At 35.6% G+C, this 21916-nt stretch overlaps 1 protein-coding gene across 3 annotated transcripts in view; it reads left to right on the plus strand.

Moving 5' to 3' along the window:
• Positions 1-21916, plus strand: part of TFCP2 (transcription factor CP2) — a 46252-nt gene that overhangs the window by 6753 nt on the left and 17583 nt on the right. For all 3 annotated transcript variants that reach the window (XM_039862256.1, XM_039862254.1, XM_039862255.1), the window contains exons 2-3: positions 19336-19487; positions 21142-21218. In XM_039862256.1, the coding sequence (XP_039718190.1) occupies positions 19336-19487; positions 21142-21218 (229 nt within the window). The remainder of the gene's footprint in view (positions 1-19335; positions 19488-21141; positions 21219-21916) is intronic.

Genomic DNA, 21916 nt, shown 5'->3' on the forward strand with positions numbered 1-21916 from the left:
TTTTTTTTTTAAATTAAAGCCACCCTAATGAATATGGCTAATGAGTGTAAGTTTTCTTCTATTCTTAGATTGCTGTATATGATGTGGTGGTAATATATGCATAACATAAAATTTCCCATTTTAGCTATTTTTAAGTATACAGGTCAGTGGCATTAAGTACATTAACATTGGTGTGCAACTGTTAACCACAGTCCACCTCCAGAACTTTTTCCTTATCCCAAGCTGATCATCCCAAGCTGAAACTCTGTACCCATTAATCACTAATTTCCCCCAGCCTCTGGCAACCACCATTCTATTTTCTGTCTCTATGAATTTGACTACTCTGGGAACCTCATAGAAGTGGAATCATATAAATTTGTCCTGTTGTGTCTGCCTTATTTCACTTAGCATAATGTCTTCAAGATTTTGCTGAGTGTTTTTATCATGAAAGGGTGTTGAATTTTGTCTGGTGCCTTTTCTGTGTATATTGAGTTGATCATGTGGTGTACTACATTAATTGATTTTCTTATATTGAACCACCCTTGCATTCCTGGGAAAAATCCCATTGGTCATAGTTTATAATCATTTTAATGTGCTATCAGATCCAGTTTGCTAGTGTTTTGTTGAGGATATCTCTGTCTTTATTCATAAGGGACATTGGTTTGTAGTCTTTTTTTCTTGTGATATCTCCATCCAGGCTTTGGTATCAGGATAATGCTGATACCATAGAATGTGAGGAAGTGTCCCTCCTCTTCTCTTTTTGGAAGAGTTTGAGTAAGATTGGTGCTGATTCTTTAAATGTTTGATGGAATTCACCAATGAAGGCATCTGGTCCTAGACTTTATTGAGAGGTTTTGGTTACTGAGTCAATCTCATTACAAATGGTCTATTGAGATTTTTAAAATTCTGTTGTTACTTTTGGTACTTTGTGTGTTTCTAAAAATGTGTCTGTTTTACCTAAATTATCTAATTTTTCGGTGTGTAAATTATACATAGTATTCTCTTATAATCCTTTTGTTCCTATAAGGTTGGTAGTAATATCTCACTTTCGTTTCTACTTCTATTTGTATCTTTCTTTTTTTCCTAGACAATCTAGCTGTAAGTTTGTCAGTTTTGTTTATCTATTCTAAAAAACTGACTTTTGGTTTTGTTGATTCTCTACTATTTTTTAATTCTGTATTTCATTTTTCTCTGTTATTTCCTTCCTTTTCCTGGCTTTGGGTTTAGTTTGCTCTTCTTTTTCTAGTTCCTTAAGATGTAAACGTAGATTATTTGATATGAGGTCTTTTTATGTAGGCATTTACAGTTATAAATTTCTCCCTGAGTACAGCTTTCACTGTGTCCTATAAATTCTGGTACATTTCAGTTTCATTTTCATTTGTTTCAAAGTGTTTTCTAGTTTCCCTAGTGATTTCTTCTTTCACTTGGTTGTTTATGAGTGTGTTAATTTCCATGTATTTGCAAAATTTCCAGTTTTCCTTCTTTTATTAATTTCTGGGTTTACTCCATTGTGGTCAGAGAAGATAGTTTGTATGATTTTGATCTTTTTAAATTTACTGAGAATTAGTTTATTGCCTAACATGTCTGTCCTGTAGAATGTTTTATATGTACTTAAATAACATCCCTATTCTGTTATCGTTGAGTGGAGTGTTCTGTGTGTATCTGTTAGGTCTAGTTGCTTTATAGTGTTGTTCAAGTTCTTATTGATGTTAATAAGATTCTTATTGATCTTTTCAATAGATGTCCTACCCATTATTTAAAGTGGGATATTGAAGTTTCCAACCATTATGGTAGAAATGTCTATCTCTCCCTTCAATTCTGTTTGCTTCTTATATTTAGGGCTCTGTTGTGTGTTTATAATTATTATGTCTTCTTGATAAATTGGCCTTTTAATCAATATAGAATGGCCTTCTTTGTCTCTTGTAACAATTTTTTATTTAAGTTCTGTTTTGTCTGATATTTTATAGTCACCCCAGCTCTCCTTTGGTTACTATTTTCATGACGTATCTTCTTTCATCCTTTCGTTTTCACCCTATTTGTATGTTGTGTCTAAAGTGAGTCTTTTGTAAGCAGTGCATGGTTAGCCTTAAAAAAAAAATCTTTTCTGCCAATCTGTATCTTTCATTGATGAGTTAATTCATTTGTACTGGTAATGAAGGACTTATTTCTGCCATTGTGCTATTTGTTTTCTACGTATATCTTTTTTTGTTCCTCAGTTATTCTAATGCTGCCTTTTGTATTTGATTTTTTTCCTATTATACCATTTTGATTCCCTCTTCATTTTCTTTTGTATATACTTTTTATTTTCTTAGTGGTTACTGTAGGGATTAATGTTAATGTTCTAAATTTATAGCAGTCTAATTTGAAATGACGCCAACTTAGCAACGAGAGCACACATTAAACTAGCTTTATTGTTATCATTTTGCAGTATATACAAATATTAATTCATGTTGTACACCTGAAACTAATGTCAGTTATCTCTTAAGTTAGAAATGTCCAACTTCATTTCCCCTTTTTATATTGTTATTGTCACAAATTATATCTTTATATGTTGTTTGCCTATGTCTGTAGATTTATAATTATTGTTTTATATATTTGTCTTTTAAATCATATAAGAAACAAAGACAGGAGTTACATAACAAAAATACAATATGCTAGTTTTTATATTTAACCACGTAACCTTTGCAATGATCTTTATTTCTTTGTGTGACTGAGTTACCATCTAGTGTTCTTTCATTTCAGCCCGAAGGATTCACTTTAGCATTTCTTGTAGGGCAAGTCCACTAGCAATGAACTCCCTCAGCTTTTGTTGAGAAATGTCTAATTTCTCCTTCATTTAAAAATTCTTGGTTGATAGTTTTTGCTTTCAGCACTTTAAATGTATCATCCCACTGCCTTCTGGCCTCCATGGTTTCTGATGAGATATTGGCTGTTAATCTCATGAGGATCCCTTATATGTGATGAATCACTTCCTTCCTGCTGCTCTGAAGATTTTTTGTTTTTCAGCAGTTTGAATTTAAATTAGTGTGGATCTCATTGAATTTGTTGAGCTTCTTTAGATGTGTAGATTCATGTATTTCTTTAATTTAGAAAGTTTTTGACAGTTATTTCTTCAAATATTTTTTCTGCCTCTTCCCCCCCTCCTCCTGGGGCTCCCATAATGTGTGTGTTGGTACACTTAATGGTGTACCATGGTCCTCTTAGGCTCCGTTCATTTTTATTCATTCATTTTTCTTCTCTTTGGCCTGAGTAATACCAATTGTCTTATCTCCAAATTTGCTAATTCTTTCTTCTGCCTGGTCAAATCTGAAGTTGAACTCTTCTAGTGAGTTTTTAATCCCAGCTATTGTACTTTTTTGTCCAGAACTTCTATCCAGTTCCTTTTGATAATTTCTATCTTTTTATTGTTATTCCTTACTTGATCATACATTGTTCTCTTGATTTCCTTTAGTTATTTGCCCATGGTTTCCTTCAGTTCTTGGAGCATATTTAAGACAGTTAATTTGAAGTCCTTATATAGTAAGTCTAGTATCTGGACTTACTCAGGGATGGTTTCTGTCAATTTATTTTTCTTGTGAAGGGGTCATACTTTCCTGTGTCTTTGTATGCTATGTAATTTTTTGTTGAGAACTGGACATTTTGAGTATTGTAATGTGTTAACTCTGGAAATCAGATTCTGTTCTCTCCCTAGAAAATACTGTTGTTGCTTTATGAAAGCTGCAGTCCATTTGTTTAGTGACTTTTCTGAACTGTTTTTGCAAAGAGTTTTGCTTGTCGTATTTGGTGAATGAAGCCTTTTCTGTTATCTCCATGGCCAGCTAGTGGAGATTTCCTTAAATGCCTGGATCCAATAAGAAAAGAAAAGGAGAGTCTGTTTTTTCTTAATCCCCTTGTCTGACTGTGAGGAAAGTCATTTTAGCCATGGAGGTTCAAACAATGGCCAGCCTCTGTGCCAGCTTCTCAGCAATCTAAAGCAGTGATCAAAATACATAACTTTGATTTCTGGAGGACAGAGTCCCTGTTGCCTACCATAGCACCAGCAAGCTGCAACAGGATTTTGAGCAACTGTCTCCACAGCTGCCTGCCATAGAACTGGGAGCTGGAGGATGATAGATACTATACCAAACACTGAAATTCACTAAAATTTAACAGCCCTTTCTTCAGCAGGCATTTCCTTGGGTTCTGAAAGTGTTCGACTAGATTACAGAGTTCCAAAATAGTTGCTTCAAATATTTTTTGCCAAATTGGTGACAGGACCAATTCCTGGAGCTCCCTACTTTACTATCTTCTATGACCTCTGTTCTTAATCTGTAATAACCTTTTAATTGGTCCAATGTTACTTCTAACTCTGCACTTACCAGTCCCTAGTGTATTCTCTGCACAGAAACCTTTGTAAATGTGTATTTTGTTCATTTAAAGAATAATAATTTCAAACTCACAGAAGATTTGAAAAAACAGTACAAAGAATTTGTGACTACCCTTAACCCAGAGTCCTCAAATGTTAAGATTTTACTATATTTGCTTTATCTTTCTCCTTCTCTCGAAATACTTATAGTTATTTTTTTCTGAACTGTTTAAGAGTAAGTTGCAGATATGTTGCCCCTTACCATCTAAATACCTTAGTGTGTATTTTTTAAACAACAAGAAATTCTCCATAAAATCATAGTACAATGATCAAAATCAGGAGCTGAATACCAACACAATACTGTAATCTATGAACCTTAATCACATTTTGTCAATTGTCCCAATAATGTCCTTTATAGCAGAAGAATATCCAAGATTATGTGTTGTTTGAGTTGTCATATCTTTTGTCTCCTTTAATCTCGAACAGTTCCTATAGCTGTCTTTGTATTTTTATGACGTTGACAATTTGATGAGTACAGGCCAATTGTTTTGTAGAGTATTCTTCAATTTGAGTTTGTCTGTTGTTTCCTCATGGTTAGACTCAGGTTATGCACTTTGGGTAGTAATACCTAAGAAGTGGTGCCGAGTTCTTCTCTGTGTATCATACTAGGATGCACATGCTATCGATTGGTCCCATTACTGGCAGTGTTAACTTTGACCGCTTGGTTTAGGTGGTGTATGCCAATTTTCTCCATTGTAAATTTATTATTTTGCATTTTGTAATTAATAAGAGTTTTGTGGGGAGATACTTGGAGACTGTGTGCATATCTTATTTTCAGCTTTTACCCACTGATTTTAGCATTTATTGATGATTTTTGGCCTAAGCAGTTATCTTTATGACGGTTGCTAAATGATAATTTTCTAATTATATCTTTCCTTCTACATTTATTAGTTGGCTTTCAAAGAGCTTTCCCTCTTATTATTTTATCAATGTAGCTTCATAGATTCATTATACAATAGGTTATAATCTTCTATCACTATATATTTTGATCGTATTGTATCAGATTTGGCCTGAGGAACCCTTTATAGCTGGCTCCATGCAGAAACCTTTTAAAATTAAGGTCTTGTTGATGTTCTTGTCTGAGTAAGTATTAACAGCACTCTCCTTCACTCAACAAATTGTCCTTGTTTGAATGAAAAATTATATGATCACCTTATTTAAAATGTAGATCAGGTCATGTTACTTTTCTCCTGAAAACTCTTGAATGATTTTGCATCTCACTTTGAATATAAGCCTCAGTTTTGGCATTGATCCACATGGAATGCCTCTCTGATCATCTTGTCTATATCTACTCTTCTGGCTTGCTCTGCCCCAGCTACACCTGGCCTTCTGATAGCTCTTCAGTGCTGTGCACCCTCCTACCTCAAGGCCTTTGTATCTGCTGTTACTCTTCTTGAAATAGTCTTCTACATTCTTCACTTCCTTTAGGTTTCTGCTCAGATGTCACTTTTTTAGAGAGGCCTCCTTTAACCACCTTCATATAAAATAGCGGGCACTTCCTTCCCCTCCCCAGCACTCTGCTTTAATTCTTTTTCCCAGCATCTGATATGTTATTCATTTGTTTGCTTCTTTCCCCAACTAGAATAAATGCTCCATGAAGGGAAGGACTTTGTTTTCTTCTCTGCTGTATCCCTAGTGTCTTTGAACAGTTCCTAACAAATAGTTTGTGCTGATTTGTTGAGTGAATGAACTGAAGCAAGTGGTATAGCAGTTTATGAGGCAGCTATTTCTCTTCATCAAAACTAATTCTTGTTCTTTTTCGTGATGCTTCTTTTTCAGTACTGTTTTCTTTCACTTTTCCCCCCTACAACTATCACCCTATCTTCCAAATCTTCACCAAATCTTCAATTCTTTCTTCGCCTTAGAGTTGGTCAGTTGTTACTGACTGTTCCTTTACTTTCCCTTTCATTCTGAGTCTCTTCTAATGGACAGTGTATTTAGATGAGATTCCTCTCTTTGCCACAAAGTTTACCCACTACTTTTAAAAGATGGCACTGCTGTAAAAATAGAAATGTGTAAGAATGTTTAACTCCAAAATCAGGATAGTATTGCCTCTGGGAGCTGGAGGGGAATGTGAAGGAAGGATGCAGAGGTCTTCAACTGTTAGTGCTCTATTTCTAAAGTAGAGTGAAGTACACAGATATGCATTCATTATACTTTTTTTTTTTAACCTTTTTATATGTCTAAAATACTGCATAAGTTTAAGAAATAAAGTGTCTCCCTCATAATCTGTTGCTGGCTAGCTTTCCTTGTCTTTTTAAGTTGTCCTATTATTCGTTGTCTTTTTCCCTGAAGGTCCATAGATTTTTATTTGCTTTCTTGCAGTGTTCTTGCCTTCTTATTCTTATGGAAGATGACGTATAACCCAGCAATAAGGTCATTCCTTCCTTTTACTTTGTTACCGTCCCCTATCCTCCCCGCCGCCGCCTCCATCTTTTTTCTACCTCCTCCTAGCCTTTATCGGCTTTGTTTGCAGTAATTTGTAGCTGATAGTTGACTGACTAGGTATCATCAGGCCAGAATCTGGGAGAGAAGTTAATTTGGGACTTTGGATACACAAATTGGTGTTCTGATTTTGCCTTTCACTGCTAGTTCATGTGTTATATGCACAGCAAACCCTTATTGATTCATTCAGTCACTAAGCAAATCTTTATTCATTCATTTAACAAATATTTGACTGTCTACTACCTGATAGGTTTTGTACAGCTTGGTTCTATAGTTTCGAGTTTTTACCATATGCTCCCATATATATGCAGGTGCTACGTCTTGTACACAGCAACAAAAAGACAAACACGTTCTTGTCTTCTGCTTGCTTACCGTTTGGTGGAGAAGATAAGACTCACATATAGATAGATATGATGCTGGCTAGAAACTGATATGCCAAAAACACTTATAAAGTGCTAGAAATACTACTTCTGCCTCTCGAAGGTGGTGTCTGAAAGAAGAGTAAGATTTGGCCATGCGAAGATTGAAAAAGAAGATATTCCAGGCAGAGGGATTGTAGGAATAATGGAATTGCTGGATTATGTAGTTTGTGCATCTTCATACAAGATAATGCTAATTGTTTTTCCTGGTATACTTGGAGTTTAAGTATTTTGGTAGTTCTGCATCCTAGCCAATACTTTAGTTGGATTTTTAATTTTTGTCAATCTAGCGAATATGGATTTTATTGTGGTTTTAATTTTAATTTTCCTGATTTCTTGTGAGTCTGAGCACCTTTTCCTATGTTTATTAGCCATTCATGTTTCTCCTGAGAAGCAAGTATCCAAATGTGGTTTTTTTGGAGGAGAGTGGTCTTTTTCATATTAATTTATAGGAATTTTAAATACATTTTGGATACTCATCTTTGTCAGTTATGTGTGTAGCCAGTTATCTTCTCCCCTTTTATGGCTCATCAGTTCTCTTTCTGTGTCTTTGGCTTTCTTAATTCAGCACATTATAATTTATCAGTCTTTTTCTTTATGATGTATGATTTTTATGTCTTGTCTAAGAAATTTTCCCTACTCTAAGGGTCACTGCTGGGGCCATGTGAAATCCGGTGTTGCCCCAGTGGCGTGGGGGTGGAAGAGGAGGACAATGGAAGACAGTGGGTGGTGGCGTTGTGTGTTGTCCCTCTGTTCTTCCCCGCTGACGCAGCAAAGAATTACAGGTCGGTGAGATTTAGAAAAAGTAAGATTTATTGAAAGTACATTTTGGAAGGAGATGGGCTGTGTTAGGGAAGCCTGCAGCCCTGTGGAATTTGGAAGCTGAAGAGATAAAGACAGGACACCCCAAATGGAGGAGCGGGTTTCCAGCCATGATAGCTGTAACCTTGCAGAAATGGGAAGGTCTGTTTATATTTGGGCCTTGATGAGAGGTCCTGGATGATCACTATGTGAGGTCACTTTGACTGACTGACGATTAGCTGCTATATAACGCTATGCCTACTGCGCATGCGCTTACCCAGAATTCAGTCTGTTATAATTAGATTCATGAACTTCCAAGCATAGTCATGATATTATAATGATGGTATAATGAGGCTGAAGTTATGGGCAGTACTTTCTGCACATGCATTTGTAGCTGGTTTAGCCAGCAGCTTTTGTGGCCTTTGTGCTCTAAGATTTGGGGTAATTTATAACTCTAAAAGGAAGGTGTTTCTGGGAGGTCCTTAAGGAAGGTCTTCAAGGGAAGTTTCTATGGTTACAGAGCTAGGGCTTCGATCCTGTCGCTCAGCCTAACTACCTAACATAAAACCATAGCGTTTATTCTCCTATATTGTCTTCTAAAAGTTTTACAGTTTTATTTTTCTCACTTGTCTTTATCTACTTAGAATGGATTATTTTTAAGTTGATTTTTTTATTGGGTGGTAGTAAGCATCCAACTCCATTTTTTCCATATAGATAACCCAATTTTTCCAACATTACCTTATGAGGTTTTTATGCAGATTAAATAAGTTAACATATGTAAAATAATTAGGACAGTGTCAGGCACAGTACATGCTCAATAAATGCTACATGTTACTATTGCTGTGTATAAATTCTGGTAGTTTAACTCCAGAACTTGTCCTTTTAATTCATATGCGTTACTGAAAAAAAGATGAACTCAAAATATATTTTGTAGATAAAAATTCATGGGCCTTGTAAACAGACATGAGGGAACAGTATCAACATAGGATGCCACCTAAGGTTCTAGTTTGAGCATTTTGCTAGATTGTGTTGCCATCCAATACAAGGGTGGTGGGACATGGGGTAGGCCAGATGGATTTGGAGCCGGATCAAGAGTTCTCTTTTGGACCTGGTCCATTTACATTCCCTGAGAGACATCAAAGAGGCAAGGTTAGGTAGGTATTTAAATGTGCAAATCTGGAGTTCAAAATAGAAGTCTGGATCTAGTAGATATGTTTGGGACTCATCAGAATACAGTGATATTTAAATGAATCGGAATTAATGAGATAATCTGGGAGTGTAGAAAGAGAAGAGCCAAAATCAAGTCTTGAGGTTTTATAGAGGAAGAGGGGTTGCCACAGGGGAGTTGAGATGCTGCAAGGTAGGAAGAATATCAGGAAAGGATATTCAGGAGGCCCGAGAAGAGTGGTGGATATAGGAGTTTCAGTTGCTGAGAGTCGAAGTAAGATGAGCCCTGAGAAGTGACGGTCAGGTTTGGTTACATGGAAGTTATCGTGATCATGTTAAATACTTTTTATGGAGTAGTAGAGAGAAAGCCTGTCGTGGTTTGAGGAATGAATGAATCCAGAGATAAGGAAATGTAGACTCTATGTATAGAGACTTTTGTGATGGAAGGTACAGAGAAATGCAGCAGTAGTTGAAGGGGAATATGGGAAGATTTTTTTTTTAGAGATGAGAGATACTCAAATGTGGTTATATGCTAATGAGTATAATCAAATAAAAGGGAGATTTGTTAGTACATGCATTAGGACAGTCAAGGGAATAAAGTTCATGGGAATTCCAAGTCCTTGGGTAAGAATCAGCCTTTCTTAGAAGGAAGAAGTTTGCCTTCATTGTGTCAGGAGCAAAAGAGAAGATGGTTTCAAGGGTAGATAGGTAGGTTTGTAGGTTTGGTACTGGCAGATGCTTAAAAGTATTGTATGAGAGGTTTAAGTAATTAAAATGTAGGTGGACAGACAATTACAAGTAACATGGAAATACTCAGGAGCTCTGCACAGGAGTTGTACTAGCCAAGTGCTCAATACAGATTTCATAATAAATGATAGCAGCATTTTCTGAACTATTTATCCACAGGTGTAACCCAATCATGTTTTCTGAGTAGCCTAATTATAAAGACTGAGATCTGCTAATGGGCATATTATTATTTATTTTAATTATTTATTTAAACAGGAGCTTGCATTCCTATGGGAGTAGATAGATAGGTAGACAAACAAGGAAATCTCAGAGAGAAGTTTATGATGAAAATATATAGGATTGACTTTTGGTAAAGTGACCATGAACATCTCTCTGTAGACATGAAAATTTTAGCAGAGACCTGAATGATGAAAAAAGCAGCCAGGCAGAATTCTGGAAATTTAGCTTCTGGGTTGGGGGGTGGGGGGAATCAATCATTGCAAAAGCTTTGTGTCCTTTTAGTGAATTAGTTAATTGATACTATCATTCTATGAGTATGACTTGCACAAATATTCCTGTGCAAGTGTTGGCATGCACCACCTTTAGAAATATCTTTGGAGCATTGAACAGGAGCTTTTGATTAGATTTCCCCCCCCCAGGAATGTTTTGAACAGGTGCTGCTTTATGCCAGCCATTGAGTAACATTAAAGAAGGATAAAACTTGGATAAAATTTGTTCGTTTACTGTTTCTACACTGCTCTAAACAATGCCAGGCACATAAGTGCTCACAAAATATTTATTGAATGAATGGATGAATAAACTTGGATTTATATCTACTGTTTACTAGCTGTGTAACCTTGAGCAAATTATTGAATATTTCAAATTACTTGAGCCTCAGTTTCTTCAACTGGCAAATGAGGAGGGATAATTCCTAATACCCCACAGCATGGTTGTATGGATTAAATGCAAATTAATGTTAAAAAAATAAACGGTAGTAGTTGAGTGGGAGTCAGGGAGAGGAGAGCAAAGAAAAAGGAACTGCAGTTTTTCGGCTGGAACTTTTAAAAAAGAAAAAGAGAAAAGGAAGTATAATGAGAGATGAGACTGAAAAAGTAAGCCATGTCCAGTTTGGAAGGATCTTGAGAGCCCTGTTGAGCAGCTAGCTCTTTATCATGTTTTTATTGGGAAGCCCCTGAAGCATTGTAAACAAAGTAGTGACATTTTAGATTTACATTTTTAAAGGCTACTCTGGGTGCAGATTTGAGGATAATGATAAAAAGCTAGTAATCATTCTTGAAAAGGGTTGAAGCTCTGTGAACTCTAGTTATCTTCTGCTCTGCATAGTCTTAGAAGTGTAAATTAATTCTCTATCTATGAAAGAAAGGGAGCAAATAACAGTTCTACTTTGATTGCATCATCAGGTCTAATTGGGGACTTCTCTATGGAATATGTTGGCTGTTTTAGAAGAAAGGTTTTTTTTCATCAAAGGTGTGGTCTGAAGGAGAATAATTTTTATAAGCCCTACCACTGTGAGCATGATGGGGAAAGAAGGATAGCTAAAACCTTTTTACCATTTCATAGGACTAGTGTTCTGATACTCTTAGAGTTTTTCTAAAAGTTATTATCAGTTAAAGCCTTAAAAAAACAGGAAAATGTCTGCTTGTCTTTCACTGAAGGGAGGAACTGGGACTAGGGAGATTGTATGGCTTTGAAGCTTGGTTTGGTAGTGTGGATGGAATAGGCAAGGCAGGGGAACCCCAAGGGCGTGGTGAGTGATAGTTCTAGCCAGTGAAGAGAGAAAGGAGCCTAACTGCAAAAAAAAAAAAAAAAAAGGAAAGAAAGAAAGAATGAACTTTCAGACATTTTGGACCTGAAAAGCAGCATTGAGGCTCAGCACTATGAGGGGCTAAGTGTGCTTTCCTTTAGTCATAGGAAAACAAAAACAAAAAATTGTAGTTGTTTTCCCAATTAGGTCATACTATGATGGTAGATGTCAGATCTTTGAATACTGAAATGGGAGTTCTACTTTCTATATCAAAATTGTCAGAGTTCTTGGAATATATAACCCATGAATATTATTGCAGTTTGCCATTAGTCACCTTGCCAAAAATGGAAGAGTCAGTGATTTCAGAAATTTAATAAAAGAGCCTGGTACTAATGATACCACAGGTGATGTTTTCAATTAGCAGTGTTTTAACGAGATTTGTAGGCTGGTAAGAGCTAATCCTGTAACATAGGAAAAAAACTGAGAAAGCAGGCCTATATCTGGCAAATCTCCTGAGGTAGGCTTTGCTGATTCAGATTTCTTTGATTAAACTTTTATTATCTTACAAGCTCTCTGGAAGTGTCTGACATTAGTCAGATAATTTTTCCCTTCCCAAATAAGTAAAGCTCGCAGACAGATTTGAAATTAGAAGTTTTTAGTGACTTTCTAAGCTAAAGGAAAATAAGAAACATGTTGCTTATAGAAGTAAATAAGTGAATTGTCAAATGAGCACAGTAGAAATGAGAGAGATTCAAAGACTTGGGAGTGGTAGTGGTAGGGGGAATTAGCTTCATTTTTTGGTAAACTTTGAGATGTGCATAATAATAACTATTCAGACTTCTGGTTTCATAAGTGTGCTGAAGATATAGAATGGTTTATACCTAAAAGCACTTCTTAAAGTGCTTAAAGAACATTAAGCCCATATTGAGATCTAGAAAAAAGTTCCAGAAACATTATTCCAAAAGAAAGACTGTCAGATGACCTGATATCTGGGGAGTAAAGCATAGGAAATAGTCAATAATATGGTAATAATTATGTATAGTGCCAGATGGGTACTAGACTACTCAGGGAGATCATTTTGTAAATTATATAAATGTCTAACCACTATGCTGTACACTTGAAGTGAATATAAAATAATATTGAATGTCAATTATAATTGAAAAATTTTAAAAAAGGAGGAGAAAAGGTGAAGGAGTAAGTTCAGATTTCCAGGTGTAAAACAAGTCATGGGGATGTGGTATACAGCATAAAGAATATAATCAATAATATAATAGTGTTGTATGGTGTCAGATAGTTGCTGGACATATGGTGATCACTTCTTTAGGTATATAAATGTTGAATAACTATGGTGTACACCTGTAACTAAAACAGTATTGTATGTCAGCTATATTTTAATAAAAATCTTTTAAAAAACCAACAACACTGAGTAATTAAGTTCACCAACCTTTTCTTCCCAGTTCTGGTTTAATTGGCATGGGATATGGCCTGGAAGGGATTTTTAAAAGCTCCCCAGGTGATTCATGATATGCAGCCACAGTTGAGAGCCTCTGATATTTACATGCCTTTCTTACAGACCTTAGCCCTTTAAATTTAGTAATGCAATCAAGTGCAGCAGAAGATGGCTTAAAGTGTTTTAATGCCAAATATAGTCTGACTTAAAAAGCAGAATTTGGATTGCAGTTTTAAAGATAGTTTTCAGTATGAATATGTTGGCCGTTAGATTTAGCAGCATTGTTTGTTGCTTTGCAATGGAGAGTTCTGTACTACATGATTTTAAAAATGAAAGAGCCAGAAGGGACCCAATAAAGATGAGTACCGGCTGTGTTTACTCTGTGTGAGTCTGTATTTCTTTATCAAAGTAGATAACATCCCTGTTCTTAAGTAGCTAAATTACAGTCTGATGTGGAAGATTTGCCTTTTATTGTGTTGTTTTTTGAATAACGTAAAAGGACTGTAAATAAACTTGGTTTAATTTATTGCAAAATTCTAAAGGAAAGACTAGAGCAGTGTTTTTCAAACTGTAGGTAGTGGTCAGCATTTTAGGAAACGAGGTCAAATAGAAAATACCAAAATTAATAAGTATTATTTTTGAAACTTGTTTCAGTTCTGTAGATACATAAATATTTGTGTGTGTGTATACTGGGCCTTAATATAAAAATGACTTACTACTTTCTATGAATGGTATTCAACGAAGTTTGAAAGCCATAGGGCTAGAACCTGTGAAAAGGTGGGCGAAATGTTGTCTTATCATTTCCTTAATGGTCCAGACATCATTATGCACATTTATTTTCTCCTTCTCACAATTTTTTGTTTGTTTTTTACCCAGTTGCTTATTCTTTGGATCTGCTCATATTGTTCAAATTCTTTCCTATTGTTTCTTTACCCGAGGAGTGAAAATAAATATGTTTTATTGGCAGTGTAGTTTTCGTAGCATCAACTTGCTGTTTTAAAAGGTAATGTAAGTAGAGAATTGTCATATTGTATTCTGAGATAGTTACATGCTTTGTTGTTTATTTTTCCTCAAATACTATAAGGTGGCTGTTGGACTGTATGTACCCTTTTATTTTTTCTCTGTGAGCTTTTTTTTCTAATTTTAAGTCAGGATGAATTAGTATTTAAGTAAGGATGATTTAATATCTTCCTTTACTCATTTACTAGTACTATTAAGTTTTACTGTAAAGAATTATTTAGAAACATTGGAACAGGGACCAACCTATTCCTCTTATTACTTAACGAACCACTCCTAAAATGCAGTGGCTTGAAACAACAGTTTTTCACTTCTTATGAATCTATAGATTGATTGTACAGATCTGCTTTATGTGGTATCAGCTGAGCCTGTAGTTGTCTGGAGACATGGGCTGAAACATTCAAGAGATCTCATTCACATGTCCATAGCTGGGCTCTGTGGGATACTGGGATGGTTGGATGGATTGTTTGTCTGCCTGCCTGCCTGCCTGCCTGCCTACCTACTTACCTACCTATCTGACTTGTGTCTGTCTCTGTCTTTCCTTTTCTTTCCATGTAGCCTCAGAGCCTCTCCCTCTCCATGTTGCCACTCCATGTGGTCTCTCCAGCAGGGTAGCCAGGCTTCTTATGTGGCAGTTCAGGGTTTCCCAAAACACAAAAGTGAAAGCTGACAATCCATAAAGATTAGTCCCTAGGCCAGAACTGACACATGGTTATTTCTTCCACATTGTCTTTGTTAGAACAATTTTCTAGCCCAGATTCATCAGATTCAAGGTAGAAGGAATCCATGTAAAGATATGAACACCAGGAGATAATGATCATCATTGGCCGCCTTTAGAGATTTGCTTCCAAAGAGACATTAGCAGCCTAGTTATGAAATCTCATGCAATTTTTCTTGTATGTAAAACTGAAGGCTACGTTTGGATTATCTAGTTTTATTTATTTTCATTTTTTTTCCCCAAATTCTTTTGGCATTTGTCCTGTTATGGTTAGATAGGAATTGTCTAGCAGCTATTTAGCTGTAAGTTAGGCATAAATGAAAAAGAACTTAGTAAATTATAACTTGGTTAGGGAGAAGTGAGTACAGATTGGGGAATAGTGATATTGTAAACTTTGTGTTAAAAAATTAGTAAGAACTAAAAAGATATACCAATTATTTATTGACTATTACTGAAACGTAGAAGACCGAAGGAAAAAAACAAAGAGGAAAGAAGGAGAATAAAATTATTTTATTTAAAAAAATTGATGTGTGGTTTTTAGTACTTAGAATAGTGTTCTGGCACTAGTAGGTACTCAATAAATATTTGAATGAATGATTGACGTTTTCTTTTTAAGAAGGGAGTTATCAATATCTCAGGAAACTTATATTCCACTTACTACTAGCTAGTTCATATAGTTCATTAGAATCACCTTGCCCAAGTGATAAGATGTAGAATTTCACTAAGAATTGAAAACCTTTTTACAGCTTGACTTTAATCAAGAATACCACTTTTAGGAATTGTGTGTGTTAGAAAACATTATAGTGATGAGTCTTTTGGATTTGGTATATAGAAGGTTTAGAATGTCTAGATGTTATCTGTGCCTTTATTATAATTAGTCTTGTTTTGTCATGGCAAATACACAAAGGCAAAAATGAAATAAAAAAAAATAGATTTATAAGCCAGTTGGTCTAGCCAGATAATAAAGGCACAGATAACTTTTATAGTTATCATTTGGCTGCTGCCTTTTATAGCAGATGCTGTAGAACAAGTTTTAGACTATAATAGCAGTAAGCTAGTGATGTTTCCTGTCTACTAGAGGGTATTATATACCAGTTAGTATTTTATAATAATACCTAGGATCTCTAGGCCTATCTCAATGCAGCTTCTAAAACTTTAATAGGCTCAAAACATTTAGGTCCTTTTATATATCGTAGAATTGATTTGGAAGACATCTTAAAGAGGCCAGCTCTTTGAATCCTGAACTGGTAATTGAATCTACAGAGTATACCTAGCAAGAGTTCTTTGTTTAAGACAAACATCCTCATTTCCTTTACTTATTCTTCAAATGACATGACGTTAGGTTCCCTCATTTATTCTTATCTCATTCCTTAGATTTTTAAAGTCTTCTTTTTAAAGTTCCACACTGAGAACTAAGCATAGTATTCAAGTGTAGTCTGATTTGCATAGAGAAGAATGTCATTTCCTTCATCAGACTTTGTTTTAAATGAAACCTGGTATCACTGTTTTTAGCAAACATATCACACTGTTTGTCTCATATAAATATGCCCTAGAAATAGATTTTATTGACGCCCTTAGTCTTTCTCACATATAGTGGGCCATTTTGTTGTTTTAAGTTCTAAGTGCATGACTTTATATTTATCCTTATTAAATCTTATCCTGTTAGATTTAGCTTCCTGTTCCAGCCAATTAGAATTACTTTAAAAGTTGATTCTATTATGTAGGATAGTTGCTTTCCCATGCCAGATTCCTATTATTTGGATATTTGATTCATCATCCTCTTCACTGTCCTCATCCAAGTTATTTATTTATGAAAAATGTTGCAGAGGACAAGTTTCTCTGGGGTCCTGTGGCATACCACAAACCTTTTAAACTTAACTGCACTCTTTAGGTATGGTTGTATGGTTATCTGTAAAGCCACTTAACTACTGCAAAATTCATCTTTTTCACCTTGAACAAGGATGTCAAGAGATATTTTATGTATTGCTGAAATCCAGAAATATTTATGCTTATAGCATTCCCTGGTCAAATCATATAAAAAAAGGAAAATCAGTTAGTTTGGTTATGACCCCTAGTGATCCCCAATGCTCTGCCTAAATACTCATAAACTATTCTTTTTTACTCTCCCCCTCCATTCTTCATGTTTTTGATATCATGTTTTATATCTTTTTGATTTGTGTATCCCCTGATTGGTCATTGTAGTTATACTTAATTTTGCTACTATCATCTTTAACCTTTATATTAGCTTTTTAAGTGGTTGATTCACTGTGATTCTTGTATATTTGCCTTTACTGGTAAGAATTATTTCTTTCCTGTATTTTCTTATTTCTGGTTATGGCCTTTTTTTTCTGCATAAAGAAGACTAACATTTCTTGTAAGGCCAGTTTAATGGTTGCGAACTCCTTAGTTTTTGCTTGTCTGGGATCGTAGACTATTCTTTTAATAACCTGTTCTACAGTCTTGCCCAGATTTCATGTCAGGTCACTCTGGTATAAGATATGGAGAATATACTCTCCTCATTTTGAAAATTGCTACTACAGACATGAAAAGCTAATGTGATATTTGGCATTATCAGAATCATGAGATTTGTCTCTTTACAGAATGTCACTCATGGATCTCATCTGCACATTCTTTAATTCTCCTGGTATATAATTTCATTCCAGGCACTTTTTGAAAATCTCCTTATTTATCTTGGTCATTAATCTACTTCTCCCATGTTTGATTTTCTCTTTCTGTTCTCAAGGTGGTTTTCTTTACAGAAAAGATAGAAGAAAAACAGGAATTGAGATGTTCTTCTGTCTCTGCTTTATATTAATTAGTAATATGCCATTTACATCAAAGAGTGGACCTATGCCTTCTGTACCTTTTTTGCAAGTGTCAGCATGTTATGGGCTTCAGCTCAGGCTTGCTTCTTTTATATATATATATATAAAAGAATATATATATATAGGTGTCACTTTAAAAAGTTTCTTTCCTTTTATATGTATTTTTCTTATGCTTGTCCTTCTAATTCTGAGTTGATTGAGCTTGTCGTCTTAATCTCTTTAGATACCTCCCCCCTTTTTCTTTATCTCAGATAATGTGAGATTGGCACAAGTTAATCTTTGAAAACCTCAATTCTGTTTTCCCTTTCAGCATCTCAGACATGAAGCAATCGGAGAATATAATAAAATGCTAAATTATACATTGGTAGCAACCACTTACAGTGGGTTTTCCTACTCTGCATTCCGTTTATCTCTGAGAAGGAGCAGACTTCTATATTTTCACAATTGTTTCTTGCTGAATTTGTTTCTTATTATTTTGTAAAAGCAGAGGCCTTGAACTGTAGTTACCAATGTGACTTTTAGCCTCTACCTCTAGGAATGTGGAACTGAATGGTACTCTTGTTCCCACAGCAGAATAAAAGAAATGCAGTGTACTAAGAACATGAGTAATTCAGATATATTTGAGGTTTTTAGATCTTAAAATCTCTGATGAGAAAATACAGTTTTGTGCATTTGCTTTGGCTGTACTATTCTGAGTTAATTTTAGGGGTAACTTTAGAATCACTTTAGAATTCCAGCCTTAAATGATAGTCCTTTGCTTAGTCATAAGAGGTTAGGTGTAATTCTACATTATATGGAGACTAGAAACTGTTGCTGAATACTAACCTTGCTAGGCACTGACATTTGCAAAAGAAAAAACACCCTAATTCCTAAAGGTTGAGCTGTTGCTGTGTTGCAAAATCATATTTGCCTTGATTCCTAGTAATCTTCATGAATCTTTCAAAATATCATCAGATGTGATGTACTTAAGAATGGTATGGCAACAAAGTCTCTCAAAAGTTAAGTGAATATGTGCATATGGGTGAGCTTCAAAAAAAAAATATTTGGTAACTGATATATATGGCTATACAATGTGGATATGCTGGACAAAGGGATAATTCATGTCCCTGGTTGGATTGAGCAGGACAGCTGGAGAGTTCATCATACTATTCAGAATAGTGTGTAACTTGAAACTTATGAATTGTTTATTGTTGGAATTTTCCATTTAATATTTTCTGACTATGGGTGACTGAAACCATGGCAAAACTGCGGATAAGGAAGGACTGCTTCATAAAGAAAATGCAGTCGGTGTCCTTCTGAAAACAAATACGTTACTGAGTGTCCTAAATTGAGATTTTGGAACTCTACATAAAATTTTCAGAGCCCTTTTAGAAACACCTGTTTGTTTCCTAGAACTGCTCTTTTTGGACACTTCGGTGGTTTTAGCAGTGATTATGTGCCATTGCCCACTTCGTTGTCGGGGATATCACAGCAGGTGATCTGAACTGAATAGTTGGAAAGAAACTCTACCAAAGCGAGTAATGTTTATGGTTTTCCAAAGCAAATTGCAATCGTTTCAACAATAAATCTGCTCTCACACCATTGTCAAACGTTAACAAAAGGCATTTTTTTTTTTTAGTGATGTCCTCGCATTACCTATTTTTAAGCAAGAAGAGTCAAGTTTACCTTCTGATAATGAGAATAAAATCTTACCTTTTCAATATGTGCTTTGTGCTGCCACCTCTCCAGCAGTGAAACTCCACGATGAAACCCTGACATATCTCAATCAAGGTTAGATGTGTCTTTATTTGTTAGTAGTATTGCAGACCTGCTGGATTCATGATATTTAGGTATACTTTATGTAAAAAGTGCATCTTTCTAGTGTGACCTGTCAGAAATCAAAGGCTTACTTCAGAGATTTGAGTTTTATCTCATATTTGATATATATTCTGGCTTTTTAAAAAAAATCTATCTGCCCATTTTTAGTTTTCATCCCTCTTTTTGTAATCCATGTTCCCTGGACATCCTCATTGATTTTAGTCTGAGAAGTAGTACCCTACCCAGCGTTATTGTGTGGCCTTGGACAAGTTGTTTAAATTCTTTATGTAAGAATGGGATTCCTTATCTGTAAGAATGGGATTAATAATACCTTAGAGTTGTATCAGTTAAATGATATAACATATGAAAACACTTAGCACTGTGCCTAGCATAAAGTCAAAGATTATAGTTGTTATTACTAATACTGATAACAAACATAATACTCTTATATATTCAACCAACTGAATTTTCTTTTTCTTTTCTTTTTTTTTTTTTGCCTCTAAAGCCATTTATGAAAGCTCCTGCGTTTAACAGCTGTCATAAACTTGTAAGCAAGATAAGTGGGGGCTACGAACTTTCATAAGATTCTGTCTCTACTCTTCTAAAATAGAGTTTTTACTGTATTTTACTTTATCTTTAAGTTATTTGAAAACCACTTTCTACAATGTGTCACTTCTAGATGATGCCAGCAATATAGCAATTATGATGATGACAGCTGACATACATTGAGTCATTAAGTGCTCGGCATGGTTTAATGTGCTCAATATGTATTAAGGCATTTAATCCTCTCAACCCTACAAGATGGATTATTCAATATTATTCCCTTTTTATAGATGATGAGGCAGGTGAGGCAAAGATTAAGGAACTTGAAAAGGTGAGGGAGTAGTTTGGCTTCCAGCTACACTGAACTCCTGAGAAAAGGGACCAGGGCTTATGTATGCTTTTATTCTGCACAGAATCTAACATCATTTTTCATGCATAGCTCTAAAAAGGTTGCTAAAATGCCTTTTTTCAGGGATAGGGGATTCTGGAGAAAGGAACCTTTAATTGTTCAGTAATTTCAAGTCATGATTCTGTCCAAAAGAGAGATACTCCTCATGGTATTTCAAGGGCAGTGGTGTACCCATCCATGCTTGGACCATTTTCTAGCTACCCAGCGCCAAGCCGATTCTAAACACATGGGTTCGCCTCCAGGCCCCTCAATCTACCATCAGGTAAACCTTTGGGGTAGGGGGAAGCACAGCACAGCCCGCGGTGTCATGGGACTAAGGGGTTTCTCATTCCTCTTACAGCACACAGGCACCAGCTCCCTCCTTTGTGCTGTGGGGTCCACTGCACACTTGTCTCTTCCTGAAGCCCAGATCAGCCAGTGGCGAGTCTGGATGTGCACCTGATTCCCCTGCTCCCTGGGACTCACACCCCTTAGTTCTCACGCCCCTCAGATCATTTAACAAAGCAAGGTGGCTCCATACTTAGAATCATCAGAGAACACTGCTCTCCTAAAATTCAACACACTGCCATCACTACATGTCACGTGGAAGCTCTCCTCTTAACTAAATTTAATTCTTTCTGAAGACTGCAAAATTAATTTATGAAAAATATAACATGTAGTTACTTTTTCTTGTAGGACAGTCTTATGAAATCCGAATGCTAGACAATAGGAAACTTGGAGAACTTCCAGAAATTAATGGCAAGTTGGTGAAGGTAAAAGAAAATGAGTAAATCATTCCTCTGCACATCCTCTTACTGACCCTTTGTAATATTCTTTTGCTTCCATAAAGGGTTTGGTGATATCTCTTGCCTGCTACAATTTGCTGACAGTGATAAACCGTTGTATTAATTCTTTGGGGTCAGAGTGATCCCCCTCTTCACATGGATTTTTCAGAGCTGCAGAAATGAAGGCTTACCGCTCCATGTCAGGGTAGTCTCCTGGCTCTGTGAAGTTCTTTCAGGTAGAATAAAGTAACTTCCTTGAAATCTTTAGAGATGCTCCACTGTCTCTTTGGATAATTGGTCTAGTAGCAAGGAAAACAGAATCTACTCTTGGTGAATAGTAGTTTTCTTCGTCTAGACTGACAGTAATGAATTCACAGCACAATTGAGACAGAAATTGATCAGCAGCTGTAAAAGTGTTAGGATATTGATAGGTACCTCCTCAAAGTAAGAATGACAAAAGGAAAGTTGATGGAAACAGTTTATATGTTGGGTTAGCAAGCAAGGGACTTGGTGAAGAGCCAAGCCAAATATTATATGGTAACTAACAATAGAGGTATGTAGAAATACATCCAATGGGAGTCCTTTATGCCTAGTTACCATCAGGCCTGATGTTTAAGCCAAATTTTAAATATGGTACCAGTTAATCATAAAGAGTATATCTGAGCAGTTATAAAATTACCTTGAAA

Source organism: Pteropus medius, unplaced genomic scaffold (assembly GCF_902729225.1).
Source record: "Pteropus medius unplaced genomic scaffold, Ma_sr-lr_union100, whole genome shotgun sequence".
NCBI lineage: Eukaryota > Metazoa > Chordata > Mammalia > Chiroptera > Pteropodidae > Pteropus > Pteropus medius.